At 45.4% G+C, this 27,483-nt stretch overlaps 1 protein-coding gene across 2 annotated transcripts in view; it reads right to left on the bottom strand.

Moving 5' to 3' along the window:
* KCNH5 (potassium voltage-gated channel subfamily H member 5) overlaps positions 1-27,483 on the bottom strand; it is a 484,848-nt gene that overhangs the window by 388,638 nt on the left and 68,727 nt on the right. For both annotated transcript variants that reach the window (XM_068254273.1, XM_068254274.1), the window contains one exon: positions 21,158-21,281. In XM_068254273.1, coding sequence (XP_068110374.1) covers positions 21,158-21,281 — 124 coding nt within the window. The remainder of the gene's footprint in view (positions 1-21,157; positions 21,282-27,483) is intronic.

The following is a 27,483-nucleotide window of genomic DNA, read 5'->3' as shown; positions in this document are numbered from 1 at the left end:
TGGCCGGGCGCATTCTGTGCAAGCGCAGTTACAGTCTTAGCAACCCGCATATATACAGAACGCTCCCAGCTAGAGCATGCGCAGTGAAGTGTGACTTCTCCAGTCTGGAAATTTACAGGGCCGAACTGTGGGAGAACAGAGCAGCCCAGGAGAACGGTGACTACAGGGGGCTGGAGGAAGCCCTAGGTAAGTATAAATCCTTACACTTCATTTATCTCAAGTACACTTTAAATTAATAAAACTACCACAGATACGCAGATTTTCATAAAATGCCATTACAATTGTTAAGATTCCACCACCTCCCCCTTTGCGGCATTACGCCTGCTAAGAAAAAAAGTGGAAACTGTATGAACACTAAAAGAAAAAACTCCATCAATAAACCAGGAAAGCAAGAGGTGAAACAAATACCTGCACTGTTTACCTTGGGTGCTGAAGATGCATGTGATACGTGTTTATGAGGTTTGCCTAATGAATCCCCAGCCGTTCTTGTTTACACACATTTATTATGTCAGTGCTTTCATTACTGGCTAACTGGGAATGTTTTATGCAGCAGTACAAGTTAATTGGGCACTGCATGTGTGCTCTAGAACACAATGTTTACATGAGAGTGCTCACCGTCTCATGTTATGTGATAAAATGCACAATCCCTACAAAACATTCTCTATTATTATTATAAAAGGACATCAGTCCATATAGGTGTGCTCCAGGGCAGTTCCTAGGCTAAGATGCACCCAGGGTGTAAACATTTGCGATGTGGTATTTAACCCCCCAGTATATGTAGCTAGGCATAGGTGCCCCCAATATAGGTAGCCAGGCATAGGTGTCCCCAGTATAGGTAGCCAGGCATAGGTGCCACCTGCATAGATGGCCGGCATAGGTGCCCCCAATATAGGTAGCCAGGCATAGGTGCCCCCAGTATAGGTAGCCAGGCATAGGTGCCACCTGCATAGATGGCCGGCATAGGTGCCCCCAATATAGGTAGCCAGGCATAGGTGCCCCCAATATAGGTAGCCAGGCATAGGTGCCCCCAGTATAGGTTGCTAGGCATAGGTGGCCCCTGTATAGGTGGCCGACATAGGTGCCCCTTGTATAGGTAGCCATAGGTGCCCCCAGTATAGATAGCCAGGCATAGGTGGCCCCTGTGTAGGTGGCCGGCATAGGTGCCCCCTGTATAGGTAGCCATAGGTGCCCCCAGTATAGATAGCCAGGCATAGGTACCCTAGTATAGGTAGCCATAGGTGGCCCCAGTATAGGTAGCCAGGCATAGGTGCCCCCAGCATAGGCAGCCAGACATAGGTGCCCCATTATAGGTAGCCATAGGTGGCCCCAGTATAGGTAGCAATAGATGCCCCCAGTACAGGTAGCAAGGCACATGTGCCGCTAGTGTAGGTAGCCAGGCATAGGCACAGGAGTGGGGGATCGCGGGCACAGAGCAGTATCAACTCACCTTCCAAGGTCAACACGCTGCATCCACTTTCTTCCTCCTAGGCATCCGTCACGTTAGTAACAGCACCCCCTGGGATGATGGGATGACATGTGGCTACATAATCACAGGGGGTGCTGTTACCGACACAACAGATGCCTAGGAGGAAGAAGCTAGACACAGCGTCTGGATCCTGGAAGGTGAGCTACTCTGTGCCAGCGCTCTCCCGCCGCTTTGCCCCCCCATCGCTTTGCCGCAGTGCCATGGTCATTCACCCACTACGCCTGCCTCTAAAAATGGGGCTCGTGTGCTCAATAAGAAGTGACATTTTCAAGATCGGTCTTAAAGAGCCCATACATGGTACAATCAAATGGTTTGATTTTCAAGTTTATTCAACCAAAATGATTGTATAAAGAAGAAATTGAAATCCTTTTTTTCGATCCATGTCCGAGTACGGACCATTATTGCCTAGTAGAAGGATACACAAGCACTCCCTGCACTGGGAATGCACAGAGCTTACTCGTGCATGCCTAGTTCACATGTGCTTGTCCTCTGTGCTGGAAGGGTGGGGTGAAAGAGCATGCAGGCTGGCATACCTATGAAAGCGCAACATGTAGAAATGGGCGCAAAATGGGCGCAAAAAGACAATGTGATATCAGTTATTTCACAGTTCTATTAGCCACTATAGTCGATTATCTGTAATTTTACAGACATTTTACTATGTCCTAACCCAGTCATGGCTAACCTTGACACTCCAGCTGTGGTGGGACTACAAGTCCCATGAGGCATTGCAGTCTCTGACAGCTCTAAGCATAACTCGGGGAGGCAGAGGCATGATGGGATTTGTAGCTTTGCCACAGCTGGAGTGCCAAGCTTAGGCATCACTGTCCTAACCTATTCCCAGACAGAACCCTCCCTCTTAATGCCTCAACCCCCCCTACACCTAACCCTTAACTACAGCCCGATGCTTAATCCTTAAGACCCCCCCCCCCCCCCCACCCACACACACACACTCGACCCTTAAGTTCCCCTGTACACACACACCTAGCCCTTAAGACCCCCCTCTTTCCCAACACTTAACCCTTAAGTCCCCCTCTACACACACCCCCCCCTAACCCTTAAGACCCCCCCCTTTCCCATCACTTAACCTTTAAGTCCCCCTCAACACACACCCCTAACCCTTAAGACCTCCCCTTTCTTAACACTTAACCCTTAAATCCCCCTCTACACACACACGCACACACCCCTAACCCTCAAAGGTCAACCGAGGTGACAAGTGACATGATGAGATAGACATGTGTATGTACAGTGCCAAGCACACAAATAACAAGGCTGTGTTCCTTTTTTTTCTTTCTCTGCCTGAAAAAAGTTAAACATCAGGTATGCAAGTGACAGTTTCTGCGCGGGTTGGGGCTAGGTTGGACTGGGTCAGACTATAGCATAACCCTCACTTAAGTAATTACAGCCATAAAACACTTTCCGGTCTGTAAATGACTTCTGAGAGCAGGAAAGAGATGAAAAGGGTAAATAATTCTCAGATTTGAGCTCTGACATACTTCAATGAATGTGTCATTGAGCAGAGACATTGAAACAGTAAAAACTTAAAAACTAGATTTAAATATAAATGGGATAGCTAAAAAAGTCATTTTTAGGAGACTGAGGATAGATACAACTGTTTTTCTCATCAGTTTACTTTCACCTCGGATGTCCTTTAAGAACCCCCTTCCCCTTTCCCAACATTTAACCCTTAAGCCCCCTCTACACACACACACACACACACACACACACACACACCCTTAAAGAGGAACTCCAGTGAAAATAATGTAATAAAAAAAAGTGCTTCATTTTTACAATAATTATGTATAAATGATTTAGTCAGTGTTTGCCCATTGTAAAATCTTTTAAATCCTTGATTTACATTTTGACATTTATTACATGGTGACATTTTTACTGTTGGCAGGTGATGTAGCTGCTGCATGTTTTTTGGGCAGTTGGAAACCGCTGTAAACAGCAATTTCCCACAATGCAGCAAGGTTCACAGACAGGAAACTGCCAAGAGTACGTACTCACAATTTCTTTGTGGGAGGGGTTTCACCACAATATCAGTCATATAGCGCCCCCTAATGGTCTGTTTGTGAAAAGGAATAGATTTCTCATGTAAAAGGGGGTATCAGCTACTGATTGGGATAAAGTTCAATTCTTGGTCGGAGTTTATCTTTAAGACCCCCCTCTCCTCACAACTAACTCTTAAAGGACTTCGTGCCGATCCGCCGGGTCCCCCCGTTCATTAGCCCCCCGGGCCGGCTCCCGACCCCACAGCCCGGGTCAAGCTCTCCTGCCTCTCCTAAAATGGCCGCTTCATCTGGCCGCGGCTGCGCAGTCCCCATAGCCGCGAGTGCGGCTGCGCAGCTCTAGGGCCAACCCCCGATCCATGCTACAGTAGCGTGGATCGGGGGGGGGGGGGTTGGCCCTAGAGTTGCACAGCCGCACTCGCGGCTATGCGGACTGCGCAGATAATGCAGGTAATTAACTTTTTTTTGCTAATTTGGCCTCGTAAGTCCTTTAAGAAACCCTTACCAGTATCAACCTTATCGGGATCCCAAATTTCCCCTCAATGCCCATATTTTAATGGGGCAACCGTTTTGCGGTAAATTAGTTTTAGACCTTGCATATTATGGCATGCAAAAGCGAATGCAAATTTGCATGAGCAATGCCTTGTGATTAAGCCAATTAGGCCACATTTGCAAAGCCACATATATATCAGGTTTTAACTTGGTGTTTGATGCACACATTCCTCTGCTGCTGTGTTACCATATTTTAACGGGTGCCCTGTGGCGCCCGATGAAGCCCTGCGCTTAGATATACACACACACAGACTGAGTGGCCCAAAAGATAGACACACCCATCTAATAACAGGTTGGTTCACCTTTAGCTCTGATCATAGCCGATATTCTTCTTGGCATGGACCCAACAAGATGCTGATGCTGATACTGTTACTGAGGAGTGTCAGCACATGCTGACATAATGGCAGCTCCAAGTTGGGTCAGCTTGGATGGTGGCATTTCCAAGCTTTGAACTGATCTTTCCACAGATGCTCAATAGGATTGAAGTCAGGGCAATGAGCTGGCCATGGAAGCAGGTCAAACTCTGATTGATGTTCCTCAAACCAATTTGAGACCGATTGACCACAGTGGCAAGGGCACACAAAAAGTGTATTTTGAAAAGTGTATTGCACAAAGTAGGTCCTCGACAAAGCTTTTTTCGTAGGTTTTTCCATTTCCTCATGTCAAATATCAACCACAAAATTGTGGCAAATAGCCAGAGAAGTCAGACACATGCGCCTCCAAGGAAAACCCATGAAGACCTGTGAAACACGTTGTTTATAACTTACTGTGTGCAATAAACTTTCTAAAAAATATTGAGTCTTTTTCGCTACTTTGAGACCTTCAGGAGAGTTAGCAATAGCCAACCATACATACCTCTCCTTTCTAGACTGATTTTAATTATTTTATACATTTTGGGCACCTCAAACCTTTAATATTATCTCTACACCTCTGTTGGGAGGTTTTATTTTTATTGTAATTCTTGTTTTATCATGACTTACACCCCCCTCCCCCAAACAAAACAGGAGATCAACCTTCTGAGGACACCCAAAGACCCAAATGAGGCCAGGAAATCCTCTGTAAGCCTTATTGGTGGTTACAAAAACTCTTGCAACCTGAAATGTGTGAGCAATACTCTTTATTTACATAATCTTGGTGTTTTAACATTCGGCACTATTGTCGCCTGTGTTTTTTTTTTTTTTTTTTTTTCTTTTGTGTCTTTTGGGTACATGGATTTTGTTGACCCACACCTTTCAAGAACTGCTCCACTACCACTCTGCATAGATAAAAGCACAGTTTTTTAATCATTGCAATGTAAAAAATTTTTTAAAAGAGCCCCAGACAAGTTGTTAGTAGTACAAGTACTTTAAAGTAATTGTAAAGTGACAAAAAAAAAAATCAGATACACACCTAAGGAGAGGGAAGGCTCTAGATCCTATAGTGCCATCCCTGTCCTCTCCTGTTCCCCTTGTTCTAGCTCCATCACCCCCGTATACATTTGACACCTTAGGAGTTTTCAGGAGCACTCATGTTCCCGAATGCTTCTACAGTATGGGCGTGCTCACACATGTACAGTACATAACCGCCCGTCTTCGGAAGCACTGAGTGTTTCCGAAGCCTCCCAGGGGCTCACAAACTTGTAATCGACCACTTGGAGTGACAACTAGAGATGTTGCGAACATAGAATTTTCTGTGAAAATGTTTGCAAACAGGTGAATCTGGAGAATCGCCATAGATTTCAATGGGCAGGCAAATTTTAACCTCTTGACGACCAGCTATTTGGCGTAAACTGGTCGTCTGCGGGTTTCCATGGAAACGGCCGCTCGTTCGAGCGGCCTTTCCATGTCCGTTCACGGAGGCTGTCTCCGTGAACAGCAGGAGAGCCGCCGATCGCGGCACGCCGGCAAAATGTAAACACGCGGGGAAGAAATCCCCGCTGTTTACATCATACGGCGCTGCTACGCAGCAGCGTCGTAAGGCAGATCGGTGATCCCCGGCCTCTGATTGGCCGGGGATTGCCGTCATTTGATAGGCTGAAGCCTATCCTACAATGCGCAGGACGGAAATCCGTCCTGCGCAGCTCAGAGAGGGAGGGAGAGGGAGGGAGGGGGACAGAGCGCCGAAAACGCTGCGGAGGGGGGCTTTGAAGAGCCCCCCGCAAAGCGCAGAGAGCCGGCGGCGATCAGACCCCCCCAGCAGGACATCCCCCTAGTGGGGAAAAAAGGGGGTAAGTCTGATCGCCCTGGCTAAAACCTGATCTGTGCTGCGGGCTGTAGAGCCTACGCAGCACAGATCAGACCGAAATCCACTGGTCGGCAAGTGGTTAAAGCCTACAAACACTGTTTCTGGCAACAAAAGTGATGGAAAACTTGTTTCAAAGGGTCTAACACCTGGACTGGGGCATGCCAGAGGGGGATCCATGCCAAAAGTCCCACCAAAAATTACGGAGTTGATGCAAAGTCGTGTTTTAATCCCTAAAGGGCAGAAATAACGTTATGCACAGCTCTGGGTGTCAGTGGACTGTAGGGTGTCACAAACAGAAAAATACAATAGTACTATTAGAATACAGTGAAATAATAATGCACTGGAGTGTGCCTATAACTTAATGTAGCAACAGCAGTAGTGTGCACACAGCTCTGGGTGTCAGTGGGCTGTGGAGTGTCACACACAGAAAAAGCAATAGTACTATCAGAATACAGTGAAATAATAATGCACTGGAGTGGTTCTGTGCCTGCAACTTAATGAGGCAACAGCAGTATCAGTGGGCTGTGGAGTGTCACACACAAAAAAACACAGGAGACCGATGTGCTAGCCCTCAAAAGGGCTGTCTGGGGTGCTTTCACAGCAAGTGAGGAACAAGAACACAGGCCTAGCTAATGCTTTCCCTAATTATGTGCAGCAAGTCTGACCCTGCTCTCACTAACAGTCAGCAGCCAGCAGAGAATGAATCCAATATGGCCACCGCAACTGCTTTTTGATAGGGGATGGGGGGGGTCCAGGATCGGGTGCTAGCTGATTGGCTGCCACGTGTCTGCTGACTGTGAGGTAAGGGGTCAAAGATAAGCTCAATGATAATGTATAGGGGGCAAATCGAACAGGCCAGATGTTCGCTTTTTCCCGCAAATGCGAACAGTGGATGTTCACAGAATACTGCTGGCCGGCTGACCATTTGGGCCATCTCTAGTGACAACAGGGGTGACAATGCTGGAACAAGGGGAGCAAGTGAAGACAGGGAAGGCTCTATAGGATCCAGAACCTTCCTTGTCCAAAGGAAAGTGTCTGACTTTTTTTTAGCCACTTTACTTTTACTTTAGGTGTCCACGTGGATTTGCTACATTTTGCTAAAGTTGCTGTGTGTGAGCTACACATGGCAATCAACACAAGCTCATTGCGCAAATAGCAAAACCTATGTAACCTTGGTAATCCACACATTGCTAGCAATGCATGTTGTAGGCTACTTGCAAGTCATTTCATGTGCGCATTGGTAGCATTAGGTGCATTACACAGTACATGCAAGACAGTCCGTGCACAGCTTCTTTAAATCACATTTATTTTCTCATGCGTTTTCTTCAGCAGGCATGTAAATACATTCACAGCTATGCAGTATAGGTAAAGTGGATCGATCTGACCTGTTCCAGGATCTGGATCAAGGGCAGGTGCGGGAGTGTGACCAGGGGATGAGAGGACGGCGCAACAGCCGTTTCGCGCCGGTGTGGCGCTTGTTCACGTGCGTGTGTCCTGGGCAATGGCAGCGTGTCAGGGCTTCCGAGATGTTACCAAGAAGCCCCGCCCACCACGCTCGCCATTGGCCCCCTAGTGCTGGACAGTGAGTGAGGTGAGAGGTGAAGGGGGGGGGGAGGACTGGCTGTATGACGGCACTACAGTAATGAAAGTGCTTTCGCTATGTGATACATTTGTGAGGAAGGAATCGCCGAGACATGGCGAGACAACTTAAATGTGCTCATTATTATACACAAGTGCCTCGTGAAAGGTGCTTAAAATACTCACTCGTTTTGCCTAACATGCCAAAAGGTTATAAAAACATATTAATTCATTTATGTGACATTCTAAGATGTGTGAATGCATCATACCCATTTAAAAAGACCCACATTACTTTGGATGTACCTATTGTCATAGCTATCCTCCCGATTCCCTATATTCTTAAAAAAGACCTATCTTTATTTGAACTAACTGTTTTTTTATATATAAAAAATACCAACACCTCCTACCCCTAATTAAAATCACTGCAAGGTTGGGGGGAAGAAAAGAAAAGAAGAAAAAGTCTGAGGATAAACCTCTGCATTGAGTCTTCAAAGCAACCACCCACTCTCGTACTTCATTATGGGGCTGTCTATGTCCAGTCCAGCCTCACCCCCTACATAATCCGGGGCACCTTTCACGAGGCACTTGTGTATAATAATGAGCACATTTAAGTTGTCTCGCCATGTCCCGGCGATTCCTTCCTCACAAATGTATCACATAGCCCTTTCATTACTGTAGTGCCGTCATACAGCCAGTCTCCCCCCCCCCCCTTCACCTCTCACCTCACTCACTGTCCAGCACTAGGGGGCCAATGGCGAGCCAATGACACGCCACCATTGCCCAGGACACACGCACGTGAACAAGCGCTACACCGGCGCGAAACGGCTGTTGCGCCGTCCTCTCATCCCCTGGTCACACTCCCGCACCCGCCCTTGATCCAGATCCTGGAACAGGTCAGATCGATCCACTTTACCTATACTGCATAGCTGTGAATGTATTTACATGCCTGCTGAAGAAAACGCATGAGAAAATAAATGTGATTTAAAGAAGCTGTGCACGGACGGTCTTGCATGTACTGTGAATTTGGTTGTCATTTAACTTAGCCCGGATGCACGCTTCTCCACATATAAAGAGCAGAGAAGTGGAACAGGACGGAGTTTTTCATTTAAAGGTGCAGCAGATGCTATCTCCCTCCAACCACTGAGTGCCAGGCAAACCAGTCTTTTTTTGTGTACTTTATTAGGTGCATTACCAAGGTAACATGAGTTGCTTTAACCTCCCTGGCGGTAAGCCCGTGCTGAGCACGGGCTATGCCGCCGGGAGGCACCGCTCAGGCCCCGCTGGGCCGATTTGCATAATTTTTTTTTTGCTGCACGCAGCTAGCACTTTGCTAGCTGCGTGCAGTGCCAGATCGCCGCCGCTACCCGCCGATCCGCCGCTATACGCGTCGCCGCAGCCGCCCCCCCCCCCCCCCAGACCCCGTGCGCTGCCTGGCCAATCAGTGCCAGGCAGAGCTGTGGGGTGGATCAGAGTCCCCTTTGACGTCGATGACGTCGGTGACGTCATCCCGCCCCGTCGCCATGGCGACGGGGGAAGCCCTCCAGGAGATCCCGTTCTTTGAACGGGATCTCTTGATCTCCGATCGATGGCGGCGATCGGAGGGGCTGGGGGGATGCCGCCGAGCAGCGGCTATCATGTAGCGAGACCTCGTCTCGCTACATGAAGAAAATTTTTTTTTTTTTAAAACGCATTTGCTGCCCCCTGGCGGATTTTGACAAACCGCCAGGAGGGTTAATTGTGCAACATGCGTTATGCACTGTACATAAGGATCGGTAAAATAGCCGTGCAATTTTTGCACACGGCCCCCATGTCATGTGTCAGTTAAGGTGCACTTTAAGCTACATACACAAAGGTGTCTTGACCTGAGATGATCCTCGCGGATTGACTCAGGGAGCACTTTTGCAACAATCACTGTACAACACACACTGTTCAGCTTTGAGCAGTATGTTCTGGTTTATTATTGAAAAAATAGACATTTGTAATAAAAGAAAAACCAATAAAATTATTAAAAAGAAAAATCACAGCAGCAATCAGATCCCACCAACAGAAAGGTCTGTTGGTGGGCAGAAAAGGAAGCAGGATTCATTTGGCTGCTAAGTTGTATGGCCGAGTATTATTATTATTGTTATTTATTATTATTTAGTATTTATATAGAGCCAACATCTTCCTCAGCGCTGTACAGGGTATATAGTCTTGTCGCTAACTGTCCCTCAGAGAAGCTCACAATCTAATCCCTACCATAGTCCTATGTCTATAATGTGTAGTGTATGTGTTGCAGTCTAGGGGCAATTTAGGGGGGAGCCAATTAACCTATCTGTATGTTTTTGGGATATAAGAGATAGTAGCAAAAACGTTTCTGTACCGTGTTATCCAAACAAATTATATAGGTAGAAAAAAAAAAGTTTTGTAAAAAATAATACCTTTTAATGGGATATGGGAGGAAACCAGAGTGCCCGGAGGAAACCCACACAGACACAGGGAGAACATACAAACTTCTTGCAGATGTTGACCTAGCTGGGATTTGAACCAGGAACCCGGCGCTGCAAGGCAAGAGCACTAACCACTACGCCACCGTGCTGCCCAAGTAGCAAAACTGGGGGGGTGTAAGCCTGTAGTCCTCAAGAGGTTAAATAGACCTTCCTCAAGCTCTACATCATGTTTTTAAAGTGGTATGAAACTCAGCATTTTCTCTTTGTTCTAAAACATTATTTAGAGCTGGCTTTCTCAACCAGGGTTCCCTGGAGTACTCTGCAGGGGTTCCTCTGCATTTCCCCCCATTGTGGGGTAAGTAAAATAGAGCACATTATAATATGGGGGTACAGCAAAAAGAAGCACTAAATTCTGGTTCAGAATAATGAGCACATTAATAAAAACCACTAGTATAAGGAGACCGTATAATGAGTGGCAGTGTAATAGGGGGTAGTGAAATGAAGACCATGCCCCTTGCAAAATAAATGCAGGGGTTCCTTGAGATCCAAAAGTTATTTGCAGGGTTTCCTTAAGGGTAAAATGGTTGAGAAAAGCTGATTTAGAGCATAAAATCTACTACCACATTTTTTTTAAAGCAGAACAGCATTCAAACAGTTAAACATAAAACGTTGTTCTTTAGTGGAAAGCTCCTTGCTTCTGGCTGCATCTGAAGAGGTGATAGCATTATCTTTTGTTTACATTCTTTCCTCAGATACATTTAGCAAACATTAGAAACTGCCGAAACTAAGCTGTACTGAGCTGAGTAGCAGAAAGAGCTGAGAAGTGAGCACTAGATAGATTTCAATATATAAATACAGCAGCTGTGCATTAAAATGGAATGGCAGCTTTCAGAGCAGATGAACTGTACTTTGGAAATTTATAATTTGTAGACAGAAACAATTACTTGTGCACAAAAGCAAATGTGGCAAAGGTATGGGTAATACAAATTACGAAATTACATTTTTATCGAACGTTTGTTTTATACCACTTTAAGGCAGACTGAAACTAGAAATATTTCATCATTGAAAGAATCCAGCACTGTGTTTATACCTACCCTCCTCCTCCACAGCATACACAGCAAAATGCTATACTAATACAATTACAAGAGTCACCTGTGCAGTTCCTGCATCAAAGGTCAAGGTAAGAGGGGTGGTTTAATAGTCAGCAATTTTCTTAGCTGGATATCCTTGGTATGCTTCTGCCATGCTAAGCTGATAAACTGTGCCAAAGTTTACTGCTTTCAGGAAGTTAAAGGACTGCAGACTATGAAGTTACTATGGGCAACACTGTGTGTTCTCTTTATTCATAGGGTGTTCTCAAGTTTCTGTTCAAAGCAGACCTGAACTATTGCACAGCACACTAGCACAGCACACAAGGAAAGCGCAAGGAGGCTGCACACAAGGTGGGCAACCAGGAGGACTTCAGGAACATTCGAATGAATCACGTGCCGTATGGCAAGGGCTTAAGACTGCCACAAACTACAAGCCTCCCCCACAACATGCATCATCCAGCTCTGAGTTAGCTGAAGGACTAAGCAAATTCTACTGCAGGTTCGAGAGTCAGGCTGTGCCTGAGGGGCACCTACCACCTCCCATTTTTACTCCAGCGCCCGAGAATAGCGACCCAAGTGAGGGCTCACTGGAGGGGGGTGAGGCAGATGTTCTGCGCCTCCTGTCCACGTTAAATGCCAGGAAAGGCTCGGGCCCCGACGGCGTGTCCCCAGCCTGCCTCAAAACCTGTTCGTGGCAACTTGCTCCCATCCTCTCTGCCATCTTCAGCAAGTCACTGACGGAGGGGAGAGTTCCTGCATGTTTCAAGAGGTCCACCATTATACCTGTTCCCAAGAAACAAGGTGTCTCTGACCTAAACAACTTCAGGCCTGTAGCCCTGACGTCTGTAATCATGAAGTCCCTAGAGAGAGTGGTTTTATCCATCCTCAAGCTCTCCACCTTGCCCCTATTGGACCCACACCAGTTCGCCAACATGGCAAATAGGTCCACTGACGATGCTCTAAACATTTGCCTGGAATTCATCAACAGCCATCTTGACAGACCAGACACATATGCCAGAGTATTGCTACTAGATTTTAGCTCAGCATTTAACACTATATGCCCACGCATCCTCCAGGCTGTTCTGGCAACACTTGGGGTCCACTTCACCCTACACGTATGGATCATGGATTTTCTCACTAACAGATCCCAAGTCGTTAGGCTTTCTCGCGGGAAATGACAACTAACACAGGGCACCCTAGGGCTGTGTCCTGTCCCCGCTGCTGTTCTCCCTCTACACAAATAACTGTAGATCCACAACGGACTGTCAAGGGCATAAAATTTGCTGATGACACCACCATTATCGGCCTCGTCACCAAGGACAACATCCAGGAGTACCAGCAACAGGTGGAGAGACTATGCCACTGGTGCAAGGAGAACAGTCTGGTGCTCAACACAGCCAAAACCGTTGAGCTAATAATTGACTTCAGGAAGTCTGCTCTCACCCCGCCTCCCATCTACATCGGGTGGCCAGAGTGCCCTGCGCTCGCCTTCTGGGCACTACCATCTCCAGCGATCTCAGTTGGAGGGCCAACATCACTGCAACCCAGCGGAAAGCCCAGCAGAGACTCCTCTTCCTCCGCCAACTGAGGAAGTTCGGCATGGTGCAGGAGATTCTAACATGCTTCTACTCCGCCACCATTGAATCGATCCTCTGTTCCTCCATCTTGGTCTGGTATGCGGGAGCCAGCGACAGGCACAAACTACAGAGGATCATCAGGTTGGCAGAGAGGATCATTGGGAGACCTCTGCCTCCACTTGACCTCCTGTATAACAGAAGACTGCGTGCCAGGGCACTGAGGATCGCAAGCGACCCCTCCCACCCAGGCCACTGCTTTTTCACCCCACTCCCATTAGCCGGAGACTTTGGGCCATCCCCACCAAGACCACAAGACAAGAACTCTTTTTCCCTTCGGCCGTTACCCTCCTAAACTCTCTTCATATTCTCCCACCCTCCATGAGCTCTCTACCACCTGCAAAGTAGCAGACTGCAAAATAATACGCTTTTGAGAAACCAGTCAACATATCTTAACTGATTAGACTCTTTCCAGCCCCCTTGGTAGATTTCAGCAGTGCTTTGGAAGGTGCATACTGCTGCTGAATGTATATTTGAGTATGCATATTTGAGTACGTTGCATTACTGTCATGTTCTTGTTGTATTTCTGATGCTCTTTCCTGCCTCTTGTCTATGTATCTCTCGGGACCAATGTATTTGTGTCAAACCCAATTCCGGGCATGACCCAGTCATGCTTTGGCGAAATGAAACTGATTCTGATAACAAAGAGAAATCCACCCTGTGTGTGTTTATAGAGAAAAACCTGTCTAATTCTCCCTTCTCAGCAAGTAATGAGCCAGTGTAATTTGAGCTGTCAGCTCTCCGTCAACGCTGCCAAATTCTGTGCTGATATGTAAAAACGGGAGGTTAAACCCCTTCTGTGCTCCCAGCAAACCAGGAAGGAACCACAGCAGGATCTCTGTAGGAGCTGTAGTGTATAGGCTGTAACAAGGACATTTTTTTCTTAAAGGTTATTATGTTGTTGCTTATCTCTTAGAGCAGAGAGGAAGTTCTGAGTACCGGTCCGCTTTAAGGCTCGTTTCACACTGGGGTGCTAAACTGACAATGTGCATGTCAGCATGTGCAATTCTAGCAATGCACATCATGCTCTGCATTTACTATGAAATACATTGCATTGTGATGGGGGGTGAATTGTTTATATACCTTTGCATGGCACCATATTACAATGCAAAGTATAAAAGGCTGGATGCACAATATGTGCACTGTAAAACGCACGCGTTATAATGTGTGTGAACTGCAATGGACACTGTGTGCATTATAATATACACTTTAATACAACACCTGCATGCAGTGAGTTAGAATAACGCGGAGATCTGAACAGCTCATAGAACTGTATGGGCAGTGCAGTGGCTTAATAATTACCCCTGTGACCCCTGCCATCGCAGGGGGACCCTGAGGCTCTGGGGGCTCCTCCTTCTCCCTCTCCACCCCAACCGCAAATGCAGCCAATTAGCAAAGAAACCTCCCCATTCACTCAAAAAAAGTCCGTGCCACCTCCTCTCTCCATGCAGAGCAACGAGTAGCAGGAGTGTCTGTCATTTTTTCCTGCTTCCAGAAGCTGCTTCACAGTAGAGCACTCTCTGCTGCCATTCACCGGTTCCCAATCACATGACCCTCATCGGGTTCGGGGACCAAGTGGGCCCCATGCTATCATTTTTGCAGGGGGGTCCTATTAAGTCTAGTTATGCCCCTGGGGCAGTGAGATGACATGCAGAATTATCCTGCAATGCAACGGAGACAGTGTGAAGGCACTTATATCTGTGCATGTGGAGCAATACACATAAATAAGAAGGTACATCAACTAAACAGCGCCACACTAGTCCAACATGCATACAGACTGGTTGATAAGAAGGCTTTTTGGTCGTTTGTAGCCCCTAACACGCTCCTGGGAGATGTGGTTCACCATGAGCTTGCTGAGTAGTTTGGAACTCTGGGTGTTTCAAGTCCTACGCCACAGAGCCACTTTAAAGGAAACTGAAGTAAGAGGTATACGGAGGATGCCATATTTATTTCCTTTTAATCAATACCAGTTGCCTGGCAGCCCTGCTGGTCTATTTCTCTGCAGTAGTATCTGAATAACACCAGAAACAAGTATGCAGCTAGTCCTGTCAGATCTGACTTTAAAGTCTGAGACACCTGATCTGCTGCATGCTTGTTCAAGGGCTATGGTTAATAGTATTAGAGGCAGAGGATCAGCAGGGCTGCCAGGCAACTGGTATTGCTTAAAAGGAAATAAACATGGCAGCCTCCATATACCTCTCTCTTCAGTTGTCCTTTAATCCATGCCAAGCACTGATGACGATCAACCAATCCGAAACAGTCTGTATGCATGCTGGATTAGTATGGCTCTGTACAATAAACAAGCTGACACACCATTGCATTCCAGCGGTTCTGCACAGGTGTGTTTAGCTTTCCGGGACAACAAAGGGACAATTTGCATATTCAGCAGTGATGCATCGTGGGAGATCTCATATGCTCACCCCAACCGGAATAATCACTAATACCTTCTGTTTTAAAAAGGCAAATTTCTGTTTTGCATAGTGTTTGTAGTAAGGAGGCTTTTTGGTCTCTTTCAGCCCCTTACACTCTCCTAGGAGTTGTGGTTCACCATGAGCTCGCTGGGCAATCTGTCTCTGTTATCAAGAGAGAAAGAGGGAAAAAGAAACCTGGTAAAAAAAATTCAATGCACAAATAATCTCTGTGTTTACCCAGGAGCGTTCCTCATTAAGTAGATTTATCTACGAAACGGGATCGTTCTCTTGAGTGTGTAAAACGCACTTCATATATTTTCCGCATTTATTTATAGAGGTCACATGCATGAGGGGTATGCAGTACATTCCGCTATATACCGTCATAAGCCATGAGAAACTGATTCACTTTCCATCGGCATAGATCCACCATCTAACCAAATCAAACGCGATGCTCAGAGGAGCTGCACTGCAGCGCGGAAAGACATATTAAACCCCCGCCTATTGATTGCCCCCCTCACTTATAAACAAGTTATCCGTATTGTACAACAATAAACACACAAAGAGAGAGAACAGGGTACAGAGCACCATGCATGAGCTTAAATAATTGGTTGATGAGAATCTCCACGGAAAACATAGAAAGCAATTTAGAGCTCGGAAATCAAATTTAGGGAAAAGATGGGCTTACAATTGTTTTTTTGTCCCTCTGTGAGTGAAATGAACATCGCAGTCGGAGGAAGAGTCTTTAGCATTACTAAGGACGCTCCGCAGACAGACCCGAGATGAGAACTTTCCCCCTCCGTAACCTTCCTGTCAGAGAGACTTAAGACCGGCGAGTGAAGCAGAAATTGTGCCAGGCTGGCAGTAATGTAGAGAAGGCTTTTATTGGTGTGTAAGTATGATTGGCATTTTGTCAAATCAAGACACCCTGCTAGAGTTCTATTCACAAACCTCATTAAAAAATACAAAATAAAATGCATAACTTTTTTTGTATAGTGTCTCATATATCCCAGGCAAGACACAGAACATTTATGTCGTGCTTTTCTCCTGGTGGACTCAAAGCGTCAGAGATGCAGCCAAAAGGGCCCACTCTCTATAGACAGTAGCAGTGTTAGAAAGTCTTACCCAAGGTCTCCTTACTGAATTGGTGCTGGCTTACTGAACAGGAAGAGCCAAGATTCAAACACTGGTTATTTGTGTCAGAGGCAGAGCCCTTAACCATTACACTATCCTGCCACTAGACCCAGGGCAGAGGCGAGAGAGGCTTCAGCCTCAGGGCGCAGTGTAGGAGGGGGCACACAACTCACTCAGCTATCATTGCCCTATTGCAGTGATCTGTAAACTTGGCTCTTCAGCTGTTAAGGAACTACAAGTCCCACAATGCATTTGTCATTATGAATCATGACTGTGGCTGTCAGACTCCCACAATGCATTGTGGGACTTGTAGTTTCTTAACAGCTGGAGAGCCAAGTTTGCAGATCACTGCCCTATCGTGTTTGTAGCAGAGAGAAATACAAAAAGGGGATACATGGCAGTGACTGCAAGCCACATAACTAGAGATTAGGGTTTTGGGGGCCCTGGGGTGCCTCTTAGTCTAATAGCAATCAGTGTGTGACGGATGGGGTGGGAGGAATGGAGGGGGGCACTTTGATGTCTCAGCCTTCGATGCTGGAGGACCTTGTCTCAGCTCTGACTAGACCTGAACATGGTATACCCAGAGAAGTGATGCAGTAGCTTTAGCTGGTGTTATAGCGATTGTTTCGTAATGTCAGCAACAGTTGTATAGTGCTTTTCGCCTGTTGGGCTCTAAGTGCTTGAGAGCCATAGCTAGCCACTATAGGCATGCTCAGTAGGCGTGCTCAACCTGCAGTGTTATGGAGCCTTGCCCAAGAACTCCTTACTTAATACACACTGGCTTACTGAAGAGGAAAGGTGGTGCCCTTAACCAGTACACTATCCAGCCACTGACATCCATAATCCTTAAGGCTCTTCCTTCCTCCAGCTATGTGATTATTTTTTTTGTCTATGTGTTTCTGACATTTTTCCCAAAAGTCCACAAGAATATTAAATATAACATACCTATGGGTACAACAAGTGATCAATGAGGTCAAATCAAAACATATCGGCTAAGTAAATGCAAACCTTAAAGAGAACACAAGGCGGTGCAGCAGGAGGGCAGATGGAACACAGAGGCATGTACCCTGCCTCACGACATGCATCTGAGCCCCCCCTCCACGCGGCTCTCTGCCCCCCCCCCCCACCACCACTGCTGTGCTATAGCCCCCCAAATTAGCGGCAATGATTGTCGCTATTGTAGAGGGCACTGGAGGAGAGAGGTATTGCCTGCTCAAAATGCCCAATGGGGGCGTTCTTCCAGGCTTTCCACAGCTGTCATTGGGCAGCAGTCTCTCCCTGGCCACGCCCCCTGAATGCTGGGAGAGAATCTCTCTCTCCTTCCAGCATTGTGACCTCAGAGGTCAAAAAAGTGAAAGAAAAGACAACGGAGCGGCGGGGGTGGCGTCTACCTAATCCGCCCAGCCAACTCGTTTCCTGGTAGCATAGTTTTTTTATTTTATAACCCCACATCGGGCTCTCTTTAAAATTAACAACATATGGGGAAGAAGTGATAAATCTCAGCACTTCCTGTTCAGTAAGCCAGCACCTATTCAGTAAAGAGACCTTAGGCAATACTCCCTAACACTGCTACTGCCTACAGAGCGCGCCCTAGTGTCTGCAGCTCTGGCGTTTTGAGTTTTTTGTACTGAACTGAGTGGTTAGAATTTACGGGCAGCATGATGGTACAGTGGTTAGCACTCTCGCCTTGCACCGCTGGGTCCTCCAGTTTCCTCCCACATCCCAAAAACATACAGATAAATTAATTGGCTTCCCCCTAAATTGGCCCTAGACTATGATACATACAATACATGATCAGTGCTGCGTAATATGTTGGCGCTTTATAAATACAATAAATAAATGATACATACATAGACATATGGTTATGGTGGGAATTAGATGGTGAGCCCCTTTAAAGGAACAGTTAGTGACAATATACTCTGTATAGCGCTAAGGAGGGTGTTGGCTCTATATAAATACTAAATAGTAATAATTTGGCAGAATATTTGATCACTCAATTTTTAAATTGAGTAGTGAAAGCTGGTTAATAGTTTGCTACTCTCCAACTGATTCCCAATTTGAAAGTGGTGGATGGTTTGTCAGCTGGATGGATCAGTCCACTGTCACACCATGGGTGATCTTCTTTACCAAAAACTTCTTCAATTTCAATAAGGTGAATTAGGCTCACATAAAGCTTCCATGATTCTTCCCCAGGTTGTGGGGATCTAGAATCTTAGTCATACAACTTTTGGCTCAGTAGAACAGCTAAATCTCTCTGGCCCAAGTTCTAGAGACATTTCATAAGTGGCAGGTTTAGAAACAACCACGAACATATTACAAAGCCTTTTTCGAGTTGCTAATAAAGATATTCCTGTAGCATCTGGTTCAAGCCTGGCATCCCAAATGTCCAATTTAAATCCAAGATAGATTTAATAAGGCAGGTTGATCACCTGATTACCTGATTAATGTTGCTAAAATTTCTATTAAGAAATTTCAAGAGTGACAGGAATAGAAACAGTTTTCCCTAATTATACATTCTTGACAGATATGCTATGTCTAAACGGGTGAGCACATCCATGAGTATTGATGCCCGAGGGCAGGGCCGGATTTACCGTAAGGCACTGTAGGCTCGTGGCTAGAGGTGCCTGGTGATAGAAAGATGGTTCATTCCCCTTGGCTTGTGACTCCCTTCCTCCTTCCCTATAGAAAGTCCCTAGCTACTTAAAGCGGAATATAACCCTGCATTTCAACTTTGCTCTAAAACATTATTTACAGTATATTATATGCAACCAGCATTTTTTTTTTTACTAGACCAGCATTGGAAGGGTTACACAGGGCTTTAAAGTCCCTGGAGATTTCTGCAGACGCATCCGAACTTGAGTTAGATACATTTTGTTTACATAAATGTATCTAAGTGTTGAACGTGACTCATCTCTCTCACTGAGAAGGAGTTGGAGGACAGCCAAAGAGTGTGTAACATTTCTAAATATATACATATAACTAAATAGAATGTAACTATCTGAACGTCTGCACGGAACTTAAAACCTCTGTGTTTAACCCTTCCAATGCTGGTCTAGTAAAAAAAAAATGCTTTTTGCATATAATATGCTGTAAATAATGTTTTAGAGCAAAGTTGAAATGCAGGGTTATATTCCGCTTTAATACTGAGGGTACTTCTGGCTACCTAATGCTAAGGGACACATGTAGCTACCTACGACAAGTAAGAGAGAAGTGAAAGTTGGGACAGCCAGCACAATTGGGGTGTGGTTTCCCCAATCCTGGTTGCCTGGACCAGCATTAGAAGCACTATCACTACCTCCCCCCCCCCCCCCCCCCCCCAAGCAGCAGAGAATATATTTAGTCTTCTATGCACCTCTCAGCGGCTCTATGGCACCCTCAGTGTACACCTGACTTTCCAGGAGCCGTGCATGGATGACGGAAAGCTGCTGGGAGGTGCAGGATGCATTGAAGACAGTGCCTGGATAATTGCTGAGTATTTCCTGCACTGAAAAAAAAAACAAACAAACCCCAGGAGCTCAGTCCCGTAATCCCCCAGGCATGCCAGTAAGTTGAGACTTCCGGTTGCCTGAGTTCTGGATAACAAGGACTTTGCTTAGAGAGGGGTATAGTACTGTATTAGCTAGGTCTGTTTTTACCATTACGTCAACCAGGGTCATAACTAGAAATCACTGGGCCCCCCTGCAAAAAACTTTGGATGGGCCCCCCTGAACCTCCCCCTCCCCTTGCTTTCAGCACAGGAAAACTGATAACCAATATTATTATTGGCTGGTGCACACCTGAATGGGTTTCCCCCATGCAGATAAAAACAGACAGCAGTGAAGCACTGCACACATTTTCTTTTTCACTTACATTAGCTTCTGTGATAAAACGTGCATGCTTTCACACTTACAGACACACATGGGGCTCGATTCACTAAAGTGTGACAACTGTGATAGCAGTTATCACACTTTAGTGAATCGAGGCTATGGTGTGCAGAAAGTACATACAGAAAACCAATAGAGGAGTGTGCTCCCAGCCTCAGCTTATTACATTCACTTTGTCCATCTCTGATGGAGCAGAGCTGGCTCTGCAAATTCCTCCAATATCACTGCAGTACACAGTACTTGGAAAGGGGATGGAGGGGCTGGGGGCAGGGTGCTGTACACAAAACCCCGCTGAACACCGAATAGGCACTGTCTACAAGTCTTTGTCTGCAGAACTTTGAAATCTTTGTATGATTCCTTATCAGTGGCTGAGCAGATGCAGTCATTAGAACAGTTGTGCAGAAAGCAGAAAGTTTGTTCCCTCCATGCCCATAGTTGTCAGTCTCTCAGGACAGGTAAAAAACGTATTCTCCCCCACGGGGCCCCCTGCGGTTTCTGGGCCCCCCTGTGGCTGCATCGCTTGCAGAGTCTATTGTTACGCCCCTGAAGTCAACCAGAAAGCACACTAATCCGGTATCAGCTGATGTCCATCGGAGAAGGATAACCAAGTACATTTCCTGACCTTTATCCCCACAATATCCAGAACAACATAGAAAATATCTGATGACATTTCGGTTTAGGTACCTTTGACAGTGAATCAAGCCAACAAAGCTTATAGTATGAGTAGGGATTCAGCAGGAGGACACTAACCTGCATGTGCTACTCTTCTGCATGATGTCAGCTCGGTGGTATCCAGACAGCTTACAGAATCCGTCATTACTATAGACTACAGGCCAGTCCACAATTTGTGCATTCCCCAGCAAGAAGCTTGATTCTACAGAGAAATAAATATAAAAAAAAAAAAAAACAGAATAAATGATCAATTTCTGTTCATCACAAACGTTTTACAGGTAAAGAGTGTCAATTACTTGTAGGCAAGATTAAGGGGGGCACATTACCCTATTGTTTATAGATAGCTTATGTAGATGGTTCCTGTGATTGTAATAACCCAAGGCTCATCTAAAAGACAATGAGACCAGGAGCCCAATGGTGCAGAATTGTCTAGGATTCAGAAAAGCGAATTGCTAAGGATATATATATATACTCACAAATGTAGGTTGCAAATGCTTGCAGCCACCGTCAGAGCATGCAGGAAATTAACCTAAGCTGTTCGGTTTTCTAGGTCTTTAACAGTAACTGGTCGGTTGCACTTCGAATGTTCTTTAGGACAAACTAAAAAATGATCACCTCTAAAAAGGTACCTAATAGATAAAAGATAGGCTAATAAAGCTGTTGATTTTATAAGCAGAGAGGTAATATTACTTCTCTTGAAGAATTTGGACCAGTCTATTGCAAAAAGGTCTTTTATTAGAACATATTGAAACCGCGTTTCACGGGTGCTTGCCCGCTTCCTCGGGTTAGCGAAAAAAAGAGGTGCCTTAATTGTTATGGCTGTGTAGTGAGCCAATAATGGCAAGAAGATTTGTCGTAGTCCTCTTGCAATGGTACTTATCACCTTGAATTGCGTTAGATCCATGAGTGTTCTAACTGTAAAGGTAGCCATACACTGGTCGATTTGCCATTAGATCGACCAGCTGACAGATCCCTATCTGATCGAATCTGATCAGAGAGGGATCATATGGCTGCCTTTACTGCAAACAGATTGTGAATCGGTTTCAGCCTGAACCCGATCACAATCTGTTGAGCTGCTCCTGCCGCCTGTCTCCCCCCCCCCCCCCCCCGTATACATTACCTAAAGCTGGCTCCGGGTCCTCTTCTCCGCGCTGCACCCTGCACCGCATCCCAGCGTACACTGTGTCACTCCGTGACCAGGAAGTTCAAATAGAGCGCCCTCTATCTGAACTTCCTGGTCACTGGAGTGACACAGGAAGTTAATGTACACTGGGATGGAAGCAGGAACAGAGCGGTGCAGCGCGGAGAAGATCCCCCAGAGCCAGCGTCAGGTAATGTATACCTGATCGGATCGGCCGCCGCTAGCGACGCGCTCCCTACCCGCGGGCGATCAACGGTATTTTTCCGCACGGCGCGATCGACGGACCGATCCGATTTCAGGAGGAAATCGGATCGGCGGGTGCGTTTAGCGCGAACGATTGGCAGCAGATTCGATCCCAGTGATCGAATCTGCTGTCGAAACGGCCGCAAATCGGGCCAGTCTATGGCCAGCTTAACAATGATCTAAAGCCTGTAGAAGGTATATGCGATAATTCAGCTTTAAGTGAGCAACTGTAGTCTCCCACAATGCATCACTACTGAATATGCAACTTATCTCTTTTTCCCCTGAAGCCAGGCTTACATCTCGAACTGCTGGTGTATAGCAAGCCTATAGCTTATGAAATTTACAGAGCCACATCAACCCAACATGCAGACAGTCTGTTTCAGACTGTTGGTCCTCCTCATTGCATGTTTTAAGAAGGCAAACTACACTGAGCTTTGGCTTTTTAGTAGGAGGGCTTTTCGGTCTCTTTTAGTCCCCTACACTTTCCTACTAGTTTTGAGTTACCCCAAACTGCTTGGGTATTCTAATGTCTGTAAATAACATTACCCAACTGCACTGTTTCTTTAACATATCACCCTCAATGTAACTTATTCCCAAACTGTAGAATGAATAAAACCCAGCTTAAAAAATGTCATTGTGAACTATTCAAAGCAGAAACATCTAACAGAAAAAAAGAAGAAGCATATTAAAGGATTTCATTTAATGCTTTCACAAACAGAAAATGAATAATAGAATTAACAAACTATTTGGGGAAGGTGCTAATCCATATTTAACAGAAAGAATACTTTGAGATTAAAGTATAATTGAAAACATAAAACTCTTTCAACTCTGTATTGATAAATATTTATACTTGTACTTTTTTTTTTTTTTTGCCCGCACGCGAAACACATTTAAAAAACAACTGACATCTAATGACTGCATTGAAGACGTGCCCATCATCAACTCTGTTTTGAGCATTAATTTATGAAGCCTAAAAGTTAGCTTTGCTTTGTTTACTGGCAGCCAAAGAGGTTTATGTTTTTATTGTATTTCTTTTTATTTTATTCTTTGCCCTTGTATGCTGATTGTCATGACAAGCTTTGTCTGTTATATTTTAAAGTGGACCCGAGCTCTTGCAAAGAACAGACTGAAAAGTGTTCATTGCACATAGAAATGCTGTAGAAATCAGCTGCACTGAGCTGTGTTTATTTATTTAGCTACAGTTGAGTGTAACAAGTGTGTAATCAGTAGGCATGACTCACAGCACCAAGGCGCTAGCTGTACAGGGCTGAACAGGAAAAGACAGATGCTTTAACCCTTCCTTTGCTCCCTGAAAGTTCATCCAGTAAATTGTCATGGCTTTTGGGGGGATTTCTGTGCATTGTAAAAAATATTTTTTTCCCTGATTGTTTTCATAGTGTACCTAATCTTTTAGAGCAGAGAGGAAGTTCTGGGCTCAGATCTACTTTAAGTACTACTCAATGGGTACCTGAAACAGGGGAGAGGAAAAAAATTATACATACCTGGGGCATCCTCCAGCCCCCTCCAGGCTGATCGCTCCATCGCTGTCCGCCTCCGCCTCCTGGATCATGCACAAGTTGCCCCAGTAGTAGATCCCCTTGACTCAGACATTTCCGAAGTAGCTTGCGAGTCAGAACAGTGTGGGCACCCCTGCTCTAACCCTCTGTATTGCCCGGTGAAATAAATGCCCTCTTTTTCATAGTTCTTGCTTCAAAAAGGATTGACAGCCATCAAATCAAATTACCTACTTCTCCGTGTTTATTATGTAGACTACATCATGACCCTGCATTGCGACTTGCGAGTATTCCAATATAATCTTAAATAATCTTAAATGTTTTTGCTGTAATAAATCTTATCTCAGTCAGCCTTGCTCTTTTCTGGTACATTGCCGGGGAGAGGGAAACTTGTTATCTACCCTTCTTCCCCTCTCACATTATTGCTCCTTGCTGATTGGCTGAGGGCAGTTCAGTGTTACCTGAGGCTGAGAGGGTAAACAGCAGATAAATCACCCCTCTGCAGAAGCTGCTGAAACCCAATCTCTGTTCTGCTCCCATGTGTTTACAAAGCAAACTAGATATGACAGTGCAGTTCTGCATTCACTTCAGATAGACCATTAAAAAAAAAAAGAGTAAGGAAGGAAATTACATCAGGATCAGAGGCAGTAAAGAAGGAAATGCCTGGAACAGTTTTCTCTTTATTTACTATACAAAATTGGTTGAAACCAAAATGTGGACAGTACCATACGTATGTCACGTAAGTAGAACAAGTATCTACTTACATATGGGTTGTTGTTTTTTGCTGGGATAATTATGACTGACCCTCGTGCTTTAAAGAGAATCTGTACGCTAAAATTCTTACAACAAAAAGCATACCATTCTATTCATTATGCTCTCCTGGGCCCCTCTGTGCTGTTTCTGCCACTCTCTGCTGCAAACCTGGCTTGTAATTGCCAGTTTTAGGCAGTGTTTACAAACAAACTAACCAGCTTGTGATAGGCTCACATAAGCAGAGTGTGTGAGTCATGCAGAGCCTGCAAGGGGCCTGGAAAGGGTGTATATAGCGTCTATCCAATCACAAGCAGCCCTGCACATTCCAGTCTGACTGCCTCAGCCCGACAGAGCCAACAGAGGAGAGAAGATTAGATCATATAACAGAGATAATACAGTCACTGTGCAAGTAGGAAAGGCTGCAGTAATCCAGACCACATTAGAACAGGTATAGGAACTTATAGGATAGATGAAATAAGGATGAAAATTTTGTTACAGAGTCTCTTTAAGGCCCGGTTCACATTAGCGGTTGTTTGCCAAACGGACCGGATGACCTGACCGGATCCGGACCGGATCCGGATCGGAACCGTACGGTTCTGATCCGGATCCGATCCGGATCCGGTCAGGTTGCATCAGGTGGTAATCAGGATGCGATCCGGATCCGTTTGGCAAAGTTAACGTAAAAAAAAAAAAAATGTTGGGGTCTGGGAGGTCAGCAGAAGGGGGACCTGTGGAATCAGGCCCTCTGCTGTTTAGCACTCACCTCCACCTCCGACATGCTGCCAACATCCTGCCAACACCTCCAGCTCGTGCTGCTCCACTCCAAAATGCTTGCCCAGGTGTCCCCAGCCAATATCGCCGCAAAAATCCGCATAGGAAGTGGGGTAGAACATCCGGATTTCTCAGCCAGTGTGTTGTGCGGCCTCCGGTTCCCATTTGTTTGTATTGGCCGGATGGTGCAGTCCGGCTCCGCCCCGGATACGGCTGCCGGAGGGGCCGGATGAAAAAATAGCGCATGTTGGAACGGAGGCCGGAGTCCGGATCCGGCCCGGATCCGGTCCGGCTCCGGTTCTGCAGAACGGACCCATGTGAACGGACGCATAGGCTTTAATTGCTATGCCGTGCGTCCGTTCCGTCCGTTCTGCAGGCGGTGCGGCTCCGGCACGGCGATTCCGGAGGGCCACCGCAAGTGTGAACCGGGCCTAACACTGCTACTGCATAGCCACCTGCACTCTGATTGGTTTAGACAATTGCTTTTTTGCGCTGTATAGATTGTCTATATATTTAGCACCTTTTCATCAGTTATTATTATTTCTATGATTTTTCACTGGCACTTTATTCATGGATTACATATACTGTGCATTATAGGTTATGAGGTCTGCTTTTGCACACTATCGCTTTATCAGAAACCGGGTTCTACTGAATAGGTCCTTAGGGTACCTATCTCAGTATAATATATTTAGAGGTTATTTAAGCACTCAGTTGGTTATACATTACATTGTGGACCATACATGTGGAACATTATTATTATATATTGTGGTTGAGCCAGGTACAACCTTTTAGGGCTTTATTTTAATGTTTTAAAGAGAATCTGTACTCTAAAATTCTTACAATAAAAAGCATACCATTATATTCATTATGTTCTCCTGGGCCCCTCTGTGCTGTTTCTGCCACTCCCTGCTGCAATCCTGGCTTGTAATTGCCAGTTTTAGGCAGTGTTTACAAACAAAAAAACATGGCTGCTAACCAGCATGTGATAGGCTGAGAGAAGCTCAGTCTGTGACTCATACAGGGCCTGTAGGGGGCGTGGAGAGGGTGTGTATAGCTTCTACCTATCACAAGCAAAGTAGCACATTCCTGCCTGAGTGCCTGAGCCGACAAAGCCATCAAAGGAAAGAAGATTAGATTATATAACAGAGATAATACAGCCACTGTGCAAATAGAAAAGGCTGCAGTAAGACAGACCACATTAGAACAGGAACTTATAGGGTAGAAGAAATAAGGCTGAAAATTTTGTTACAGAGTCTCTTTAATGGAATTTATGATATAACTGTAAATTCTATAATAAAGTATAGTTATTATTTACCTATACTTTGAGTGGTAATGTTTTGTTTGGGACATACTTTCTGCCCTTTTTCACAACCATTTAGTATAAGAGCTTATCTACATAATCTGTGCCTAGTATTAAAGTCCGTTAGCCCTCATACTACATGGGAGTGGTAAAGTTGGCCAATCAAAATTGTTAATGTGCATGATATGACTATTGTAGGAATTAGATTGTGAGCTCCATTGAGGCACAGTTTGTGATATGGCTATGAACTTCATAAAGTGCTGCGGTAACTGTCAGCGTTGTCTGGAAAGTAGCACTTATTTCCAGTCAATTAATTAAGTAAACATTTTCTTTATTTTATCTTAGGCACACTGTATCTTTTGATTATTCCTCCACATATTCACCTCCTTTATTTAAAGTGGAACTCCAGTGAAATTAACGTAATGAACAAAAGTGCTTTATTTTTACAATAATTATGTATAAATGATACAGAGTTTGCCCATTGTAAAATTTTTCCTCTCCCTGATTTACATTCTGACATTTATCACATGGTGACATTTTTACTGCTGGCCGGTGATGTCAGTGGAAGGAGATGCTGCTTGCTTTTTTAGCAGTTGGAAACAGCTGTTATTTCCCACAATGCAACAAGGCTCCCACAGTGTGATGTCAGCACCATGGTCCTGACATCACACTGTGGGAGGGG

This window comes from Hyperolius riggenbachi, chromosome 9 (genome assembly GCF_040937935.1).
Source record: "Hyperolius riggenbachi isolate aHypRig1 chromosome 9, aHypRig1.pri, whole genome shotgun sequence".
NCBI classification, from domain to species: Eukaryota; Metazoa; Chordata; class Amphibia; order Anura; family Hyperoliidae; genus Hyperolius; species Hyperolius riggenbachi.
Note: the sequence above shows the minus strand (reverse complement) of the source record. Positions and strands in the feature narration are given on the sequence as shown.